General features: G+C 44.7%; 1 protein-coding gene across 1 annotated transcript in view; it reads left to right on the top strand.

Annotated features, from left to right (window-relative positions):
* The first annotated feature begins 4,165 nt into the window (after nucleotides 1-4,165).
* Zc3hav1 (zinc finger CCCH-type containing, antiviral 1) overlaps nucleotides 4,166-10,513 on the top strand; it is a 46,520-nt gene continuing 40,172 nt past the window's right edge. Inside the window, exon 1 of the mRNA XM_021635114.2 lies at nucleotides 4,166-4,779. Within this exon, the coding sequence (XP_021490789.1) occupies nucleotides 4,472-4,779 (308 nt within the window). The 5' untranslated portion in view covers nucleotides 4,166-4,471. The remainder of the gene's footprint in view (nucleotides 4,780-10,513) is intronic.

Below are 10,513 nucleotides of genomic sequence, written 5' to 3'. Positions count from 1 at the left end.
ACAGTCTCATAATTAAGCTTAAGTTGTTTAGGATTTAAGAAAATGTTTTAAAGTCTACAAAGATATTTATTGGTTGATAAATGCAGGTTATGATAAAAAGTGATTTAAATACAGAACTTTGAAATCACCAAGATAGAATAGATAGCAGAGTACTTTCTCCAAGGTTGACAAATACAAATGGACTGGACATTATGAATGTAATTCTTATCTGATAATTTTCAATTATTCATATTGTATATAGTTTATTAATGAAGAAAAAGAGATTTATTGGACTAAAAGGGGAAGATGGTGGGGGGATGTTTTGTGCACTGTGTATTCAAATGCTTATTTCTGAACCCAGAGATCCGGTTGCAGTTTGAACATAGACACTGGCATTGTAATTTATATGAAGCCTCCCCTATCTCAGTGTTATGTAAAATTTGTTCTCCATCACCCTCTAATTGATTAATAAGGATCTAAACAGCCAATAGCTGGGCAGGAGAAATATGTGGGACTTCCAATCCCAGTGAGGGGGTCCCAGATGTGATGTTTGTCATGAGAATAGTCACCATGAAGACAGGGATGAAGGAGAAGCAGTAAGGGTGAGACTAAGATGGCAGGTAACAGGCCATGTAGTTGGGAAGTAGGCCAATGTGAGGATTATTCAGGTTAATTTAGACTGAGCTAACTGAGAATCTGCCCAGCAATAGTGCCTAAATCTATTATTAATAAATATAAAGTCCTCCATGTCATTATTTGGGAGCAAAGGTAGCATTAAAAAGACCTTAATTTTACACATGACCAAACAAACAAACATGTCCCCAGCCAGGACTCTGTTTTTTAATCTTCTTAATCTCATTGGAGAAGTGCCACCGAGGGTGCTGGCGCTTTCTTTGCTGTAGGTGGATTAACATTGTGGGTGTGGAGGTTAGGGTGTCTGGAAAATAAGTGGTCACCAAAGCCACCCAGGGGCTTCTAAGTTTATTGTCTTATGCCCAAGAAGAATAAGGAAATTCGGGTAAGAAGTGAGCAGAAAAGTTTCATTTAGAAACAATGAGCAGGGCTTTCCAGAGAGATGGAAGGTTCCCTGGGGGAGTATTTCATGCCTACATAGTGTAGTCTCTTACAGATCTTATGGTGGGAACTGGAAGTCATCTTTTTTTTTAATTTATTTTTCATTTTTATATGTGTTTGTTGTGTTGCTTGTGGAGGTCAGACCACCATGTGGCGTGGTTGGAGCCACTGTAAGGTACTTAAGGTACTGGGAACTAAACCAAGACCCTCTGCAAGAGCAACAAATTTTCTTAACTGCTGTGCTAGCTCTCTAGCCCCATGGTTTTAGGTAATCATTACTGGGATTGGTTACTTTTAAGAGCGAAAGGCTGAGTCAGTAACACTCCTTACTCTACATTTGTTAAGCATGTTCCTGTTAGGAAAATATTTAGGGATCTCAAAGAAGGAGAACACTACTCTAGCTGAAGGGTCTCTGCAAGGCAAACTTTACTCTTGATAAAGAGGGTGTCCTCAGAAGCGAGAGCACACAGAGGTAGGAGGCTCACTTGGCTCTTCCCTTCTTCTTCCTCCTCCTCCTTCTCCCCTTCTTCTTTTGGTTTTTCAAGACAGGGTTTCTCTGTGTAACCTTGTCTGTCCTGAAACTCACTCTAAACCAGGATGGCCTTAAACTCAGAGAGATTCACCTGCCTCTGCCTCCCAAGTGCCAAGTGCTGGGATTAAACACGTGTGCCCCCCACTGCCTGGCTTTCCTCCTCCTCCTCTTTCTCCTCCTTCTTTTGAGACAGAGTCTATATATTCTTGGCTTCCTGGGACTTTTTTTGCATGAGGCTGGGCTGGACTTGAACTCAGAGATCTGCTTCCTTTGTCTCCTGAGTGCTGGGATTAAAGGTGTGTGCCAGTAGCCTAGCTACTGGGTTTTATTCTAACTCAGGTAGGTGGTGACTGAAGTCCTCCTGTCTCCCTCATCTCCCATGCTAGCTAGGTCCTACCTTATGGTCTTATTTAATTGGAAGGAAAGGAGAAAGGGGTTGTCATCCACTTCAGTCACTCAGGTTCCCAGAATGCAGCAGTGCCGTTGTGCAAATAAAGGTTTTACTGGTTGGGTGTTGTTTAATATTCACATGAAAGTCTTTCTTAAAAATATGGGGGTGATAAAAATGTTTTAATTCCTTGTCCTAAATAAAAGTTTATAGTATTTAATAGAAAAGACTCATATTTACTATTTCTTGTATTCCCTTTGCCCAGTCCCTAATCCATTTATAGGAGTGACTTGACTAGTTCTGGATCCTTCTTAGGACTGCTCTTATTCTTCTAGCTGGAGAGAAGTTCCATTTACAATGCACACGCCCTCTGAGAGCAGGGACTGTTGCTTTGATTTCTGTCTTCAGAGTCACCCCTGTAAGAAGCACACAGATGACAGTCAATAAGCATTCTGATTTTACTTGATTTGATAAGAACAGGTCTCTGGAAACCTGTCAGACAATAAATAAGGCCAAGTGGATTAAAAGACAACTACAGAACCAAGAAGCAAGAGGCAACCAGTAGCCAGATGAGGCTACTTTTCACACCAAAGAACTCTTCTCAGTGGGTTTGTGAATTACCACACCACACCCAGAATGATTCTAACCCAAGTTTCTGAAGAATTTAATTTCTTATTAATTTGTTTTTAAATTTTAAATTATATTTATTGACAGAGATTGAGAATGTGGTGGAGGTCAGAGGGCAACTTGCAGGAGTAAGCTCTTTCAGCAAGTGGGGAGGTTCTAGGGGTCAAATTTGAGTCCTATGTTTTAGCAGCGGGTGCCTTACCTGCTGAATCATCTTCCTGGCCTATAATCCCCCTTCCTCAGTCTCCCAAGTGTTGATTTTACAGACATGAAATCACCATGCCAATCTTTCAATATTATTTTAGTGAGTGTGAGCATGTGTGTGTGCACTGTGTGTTTGTATGTTTGCGTATGTGATCGTGTGTGTGCGTGTGTGCAGGCACCCATGCCTTACATGGCTCACATTTTCACCCCTGCACCATGTCTGCAGATTTTAAAGAAAGGTTTATGTCCTATCTGATAAGTGATCCTATCCTATTTTATTTTGGAGTGCTAAAAGGAAAGCCCTTTCCCTTTCCTAATTTGTGTCTCGTGTTTGGGGGGCTGCAAATTAGCTGAGAATATAGATGAATCAAAGAAAAGACATTTGTCCTAGAGGGTTTTTTTCCCCTCTCTCTCTCTTTTTTTTCCCCTTAGCCACGAATGCAGCAATGTCTGGTGGTTTCTTTCCCTATAATTCTGTACTTTTCTCTTTCTCTCTCTCTTTCTTTCTTTTCTTTCATTTACTCACTTTTTAGCCTGATCGTCGGCCCCTCCTTCCTCTCCTTCCAGTACCACCCTCATGCCTCCTCCCCTCAAGTTTTAAGTCTCAATTTAACTAGGGAAGGGGTCGGAAGGGCAGACAGGTTTTTTGTGTTGTTGTTTTTTTTTTTTTTTTTAATTTATTTCAATGAGAATCTGGAAGGCTACGTTGAACTTTTGTGTGCTAATGGCCCGGAGCAGCTGAATCTTCTGGAAGCTCCCTGGGGACATGGGTGGCTCTTTAATTTCGTTAGCCTTGCTTTCCTCAGCGGAAAATGTAGTTAATAGTTCTTTCTGCCTCTACGGTATCTCAGAGAGTTTACCTTAAAAATCATCTTCATGCCAAGTGGGGGAGGAGGAAATTTGGGGATATTCTAAGCAATTGGTTTAGGGCAACAAAATTGGCCAGAAAGAGTCAAACAGGACTGGAGAAGGCAATGAAACCTGGAGAAAAAGAATCACCGCCCTCTAAGAGAGGCTCGGCGGTGCGTAGAAATCGCAGTGCTAGACCTGGCGCAGTGCGATCAGGCCCGGAAACAGGCCCTTGAGAACCTCGGTCTTCCGAGATCCACCTGTTTTCTTCGTTCAAGTTATTTCCTCAAGCGCGGAGTTGCAATAGTATCCAGTCCTGGAGCGGTGGCGAGGATGGACGACACCCAGCAGAGCGCCCGCTTGCAGGAAGCGCTCACTAGGGTCAGCTCTGTCCGCGGCTGGGTGGGGCGGACTCGAGGCCGCCTCCTGCGGGCCCCCCGGAGTGCGTCACTCGCCTCGGCTTATCAAAACTCCGCCCGAGCCTCCAGAACCCCGTCCTTCCTCCCCTCGCGGTGGCGGCCCCGCGGTGCGGCGCTCGGGGAGTCTCCCGTCGAGCCTGGAGCGAGGGGCGCCGCCGACCTGCCGGCGTGGCGTCGCTCTCTCCCGGTTCGCTCTCCCGCGGCGCCGACTTGAATTCTGACCCCAGGGCCCCGGGTGAGGTCGAGCCTCGTGACGCCACTGCCTGAGTTGGAAAGCGAAACCGTTCTTCTCTGCAAGCGGCACCGCCCGCGTCCGCCCCTCGGGCCGCCCGTAAGTTTCGATTCTCGGTGGAGCAGAGTCCCGCGCGGCGACCAGAGCAGCGGCAGCCATAGCGCGCCATGGCCGACCCCGGAGTGTGCTGTTTCATCACCAAGATCCTGTGCGCCCACGGGGGCCGCATGACCCTGGGGGAGCTGCTGGAGGAGATCAGCCTCCCTGAGGCGCAACTCTGGGAGCTGCTGGAGACGGCGGGGCCCGACCGCTTCGTGCTCTTGGAGACCGGAGGCCAGGCCGGGATCACTCGGTCGGTGGTGGCCACCACAAGAGCCCGCGTCTGCCGTCGCAAGTACTGCCAGAGCCCCTGCGACAGCCTGCACCTCTGCAAGCTCAACCTGCTGGGCCGATGCCACTATGCACAGTCCCAGAGGTTAGTGAGCCGGGGACAGGCAAAGTTCTCTCCCTGCCCAGCCCCGGCTGCTTCCTGGGGGGATGGAAGGGGGAGGCCGGGGGGGCCGAGTGGATGTCGCGCGCTCCCCTACAAACTCTCTCTCTCTTCCTGATGCTGCGACTCTTTAATTCCTCAGGTTGTGGTGGCCCCAACCATAAAATTATTTTCGTTACTGCTTTATAACTGTAACTTTGCTACTGTTAGGAAGCGTAATGCAAATATCTGTGTTTTCCGATGGTCTTAGGCGACCCCTGTAAAAAGGTCGTTCGACCCCCAGGTTGAAAGCCACTGGCCAAAGCGATATTGTAGAGAGTCAGAGAGTAGGCTGCGTCTCTACCCTTTCCATCGCCCGCCAGAATCCTAATTAAAGTACTTTTGGGTCAACCAGAATTTGGAGAAGTTGCACGCAGATCGTTCCCTCCTCGCTACCCTGGTACCCAGCGCGTTGTGATTGCCCCAGAATCCTGGCCTTGCTGCGCACTCTCCGGTGTCTCCGCGGCTCCGATGCACCGACCCTTGGGCCCGCTGCAGCTCTTCACTCCTAGACTTCCTAAGCCCCCTCTGTCTCCTAGAAGTCTGGCGACAGGTTGTGCCGACCGGCCAGATTACCAAAGATGTAGTGATCTCTCAGCCTCCTTCCCTAAGTCTGCGTAGTGGCACAGTGACCCACCCCTTCTTGTGACCCACTCGTTCAGGTTGCACAGTACTTTAACTCCAAAGGCAACAGCTGCCTCTGTTCCTACTGGCCCTTTTTTTTTTTTTTTTTTTTTTTTTTTTTTTTTTTTTATGGTTGTGGTGGTGGTACTTAAGACTGGTAAGAGGGCCTCCTACGTGCCAGGCAAGCACCCCATCCCCTCAACTGGAGTCTTTAAAAATCTTTTTGAGCCAGAGCCTCACCAGTTTACCCAGGCTGCCTTCGAAGACAATCCATAGCCCTTGAACGTGGTTGCGTTCCTACTGTCACTCCCAAGTGACTGAGATTACAGGTCTGTGCTGCCAGGCCCATATTTCTGCTCATTTATATTTTTCTGGGCATGTTTTGGAAACAGTGATCATTAAACTTTTTTTTTTTTAATCATCTATTTACTAGCAGAAAAACTCGCCACGCACCTCCAGGATGTGTGTATCAAAACATACAAAGGAGGAGCATTTTAAATGGACGAAGTGGTATTTTATCTGTTTGGAACAAGAACTCACTTAGCTCATTAAGTATTTGAAGAAATGCGTGTGTGCCCCTTTACTTAAATATTTAATGTTATGATGCAACAGTGTGAAAGCCTGAGTGACACAGGAAGTTAGGTTTAAAAGAAGCGGTCTACGTTGCTTGTAACTGAAGAAATCGCCGAGTCTGAAGGAAGGGAAGTGGGTAGAAGTGGAGAAGGAACATTCTAGCACTGTGCTGAGCAGCAACAGGTTAGAATGCTCTGTGATTCTTTTTTCTGTTGCCTGTTCTGAGAATTTCTTTAGTAAGTGCTGGCTTTTAGTTTTAAAAGTTTCAGTGTTTTTCTACAGTTCTCAGCATATTAAAAAGTGGAGAGGGGAGACTGCTGAGTCTCCAGGTACCCATCATTTTGATTTGGCAGTTTTACATTTTAACTTTTTGGTGTTGGGGGTTGGTCTGGTGCAACATTGCTTGGTGTACGTGAGAATGTGCTGGCCTGGATAAAAAGCAGATGTTGGAGGGGCGTGTGTCAGTATTTAGCATTAGAATACATAGCACTAGACCAACCGCCAACTAAGTGGCCTGTCCTGTGTTACCTATTCTCCATCTTCGTCCCTGACTCCAGTGTTTTCTGTTAAAGCAAATGATGTATGATTATTTATTGGATACACATTCAGTATCTCGAACAGTTAAGGACTATATTTTATTAGTATTTGCACTATACAAAGATCACGTTTTTAGAAATATCTTTCTCTGTTGTTCTCCCCTCCCTTGAGAGAGGGTCTTGCCATAGTTTAGAACTCCTGTCAGGCTAGGTATGACCTTGAAGTTTTTGAACCTCCAATCTCCACATAAGTGCCGGGATTACATGCTTGGTACAACCATAACAGGAATATGGAGTGCTACAGATGGAACCCAGGACCTCGTGTATGCTAGCTAGGAAGCACTTTACCAGTGCAACTACATCCTCAGCCCCCCCCCCAAAAGTTCACTTTATCAATTAATTTAGTATTCAAATTCTTCTGATTGCCTTAGTAGTCTAACTTGTATTTTCAGCATAAAACACCCATATAGACATGCTCCATAATTACTTTGATGTGTATCCAACATGTTTATCCAACATGTTTTTTGGAATGTCATTTCAGTTTGTAGCACACATGTGTAGAATTTTTAGCTTTATGAATTTTGTTATTATTACTACTTCTGTCTGGTTTGAAACAGCCATTTTAACTTTACAAAAACCCCACATATTTTGAAAGATCATACATAATAGAGGGCTTATTTTGGTGGTTTAAGTTTGGATAGACACTCCAGAAAAGTCGTTATTTTTTGGGTGGCATTGGGCAGGGTGGTGAGGTTTCTTTTTTGTTTTGTTTTTCTTTCTTTCTTTTTTGGTCTCACTGGGTAGCTCTGGATAGCTGGCCTTCCCTCAAACTGACGAAGATCCGCCTACCTCAGGCACCACCTCACCTGGCTGGAGTGTGTTTGTTCTCCTATGTGTGTGGTGTTCTGCCTGCATGTGTACCACCTTCTCATGCCTGCTATCCTTGGAGGGTGGGAGAAAGAAGCAGACCCCCAGAACTGTAGCCGCAGACAGCTGTGAATCACTCATTAGTGCTGGGAATAGAACCCGGCCCTCTCAAGAGCAAGCAGCCAGTGCTCCCAACTCCCGGGCCATCTCTCCAGCCCTAGACTGTCCCGAAGTCTAGGAAACTTTTTTTTTTTTAAATCACATGTGTTTTATAGTATTTTCCCTTTAACAGCTCTTACAAAATTTCGTCTTTTAAATGTTGTTATGTATTAATAGCTTTCTCTTGGATCACTGGCTAATAGGGTCAGTCAACTAATTAATACCCGCAATGATAGACTGTATTTGCATGATGTGGTGCAACGTGTATTTTTGCTGGTCTTCAATACTTCCTCTGTAGTACTTTTTCTTAATTTATACATAGAAATTCTCCTGTCTCGGTGTTCCCGTCTTTCTTTTTGTCATGCTTCAGGCTATACATTTTAGTTGACAAAAAGGCGTTCCTGGGTTTACTTGTGTATACTTGTTTGGGCACTCAAGTTAGGAAATTTCTGTTTGCTTTGCTGACATGATATATTTCCAAACCTGAAATTCAAGTCCCAGGTGTAATACAGACACTAACTATGCCATCAGCCCAGTAGAGATGACAGCTAGGTTAGTCTGCACCGTAGCTTCTGAGAATGAATACAAGTCCTTCCCTTTTAAAAAACATTTTAACATTATTGTTGTTGTGTGTGTGCGCCTAGGTGTACAATGCGTGTAGGGGATTACATGTATGCCAGAGAGCACATGTGGAGACCAACACGCTTATGTGGGCTTGGTTCTTTTCTTTTTTTCTTTTGGTTTTGTGAGACAAAGCCTTGCTAGGTAGTGCAAACTTGCCCCAAACTTAAGAAAATCCCCCTGCTTCAGCCTCCTGAGGCATATACCATCACGTCTTGATGCTGGAGAGGTGGCTCAGCAGTTAAAAGCACGGCCTGTTCTTATTGGGTTTTGTTTCCAGCAGCCACGTGGCAGCTCAAAGCTATCTGTAACTCCAGTTTTGTAGGATCTGACACCCTCTTCTGGCCGCCACAGGCACCAGGAATGCATGGCTTCACATACATACACGTAGGCAAATTACTCATAGATTAAATTAAAATAAGTAAATAAAATAAACTTCTCTTAATCAGATGAAACAAACATGGAGGACGTTATGTTTTTACCGAAGGCCACCATAGCTTGTAGCCGGCAGAGGTGACAGGTCAATCTTACATGCATGACTCCATTGTCTAGCTATATGAAGTGAGGTCTTTCATTAACTCGAGTTATTCCCCTTGCAGACCTGACTGTTGTTGAGCTGGTTGGAGCAGCCTGTCTCAAGGCCATCTGTTACTACACTTTTTGTCACTGTGGGGGTTTTCTCTGGGCTGCTTCCTGTTTTTGTGGTATTCAGTGCTGAAACTTAGTGTAGGTGACCCTCCCACCCCGTGCAGTGTCTCATGAGGCAGAAGTGCTTGCCTTGCAGACCTGATGACCAGAGTTCAATTCCCAAAGTCCGCAGAAAGATTGAAGAAAGAAAGAAAAAAAAGAAATCAAATCCACAAAGTTCTCCTCTGGTGTCTATACACACACTTTGGCATGCATGTGCCCCCATACACGTCACACTAGTGCACACACAATAATAAATACGAACTTTTAAAAGGGATATAGAGCCAGGCATGGTGGTGCACACCTTTAATCCCAGCACTCAGGGAGGCAGAGGCAGGTGAATCTCTGTGAGTTTGAGGCCAGTGTAGTCTACAAAAGCCAAGGCTACACAGAGAAACTGTTTTTTAGTTTTTGCCTATTTCTTACAAAATGAAGAGCCCTGAGAGGCCTCAGCATATTTGTTTTCATCCTTTAGTCCCATTCTTTTGCCTGTTTTCAGATCTACAAACCAATAGGTGATATCAGTGTTAGGTTATTTGTAAGCTCCACATTTGTGGGTTCAACCAACTGCTGATGGAAAATATGCAGGGCAGAAAAGCTTGGGTCTGTACTGATCACTATTCTCTAAGCAATCCAGCATAACACATATTTACATAGCACATTATATTCTAAGAATCTCAGGGTGGTACATGGACAGGAATGCTTTGGCTGCATGCAAATGCTGCACCTTTTATATAGGGGAATCTAACAGGATGTCTTCAAATCAGCCTCTTGGGGACCCCAAATGATGGCTCGTCGGGCTTCATTTACTCTTGTTTGCTCAACATGATGCTTCACCTGCTCTTATTTTCTCTTCTCCTGTTGCCTTGAGTTTTATGGGTCTTGGTTCTGGTTTCTGCCAAGTTGTTTCTATATCCTCTTTTAAAAGACTATATAATAGCAAGGAATTATGCCCACCTCAAACCTGTACCATCCCTTCCCCAAGCCTGTACCATACTTGGGGTTCTTGGGCCCATAAAGTTCTCAAGTCATATTTCTAGAGTCTATCTATGCTTCCTGAAGTCTTTCTGTGTGTGGAAGGTAGTGGCTTATACAATCTGATACATCCACGACCTCAGGTTGTCAGTTCTGTAGGTGTAGGGTGAAACCAAGGCAGGAAGAAACGTGCACTAGAGCTGGGAACAGGCCTGTGACCTTCCACACTGAGACCAAGCAGCTGGGAAATTCTAGGTTCAGAGCTGGCTATCCTGGTCATTGTGGACCTATATTTGTCATAATAGTTGGAAAGAACACGACAGACTCTTAGCTTGACTTCTTAGTACTGTTAAATATATAGGCATTTCACATGGGCCTTCAATTACAGCTTTGCTCTAGATCCCACAGATTTCAGAGGTGGACTATTCTGATTATTTAGGAAATGTAGCTTTCTTTTGCATGCTCATACATAACTTATTTTCCTATTATTAAAATTGAGATTGTTTTAAATTTTTTGTCACTAAATCATGATAATTGATTGCTTCTTTGAACATTCCCTATAGAACCAATAATGGAATTTTCCAAACTTACCGTAAGTTTTATGAGATGACAATGCTAAATCCTAAAGAGTGTTTGGG

This window comes from Meriones unguiculatus, chromosome 3, assembly GCF_030254825.1.
Source record: "Meriones unguiculatus strain TT.TT164.6M chromosome 3, Bangor_MerUng_6.1, whole genome shotgun sequence".
NCBI classification, from domain to species: domain Eukaryota; kingdom Metazoa; phylum Chordata; class Mammalia; order Rodentia; family Muridae; genus Meriones; species Meriones unguiculatus.
Note: the sequence above shows the minus strand (reverse complement) of the source record. Positions and strands in the feature narration are given on the sequence as shown.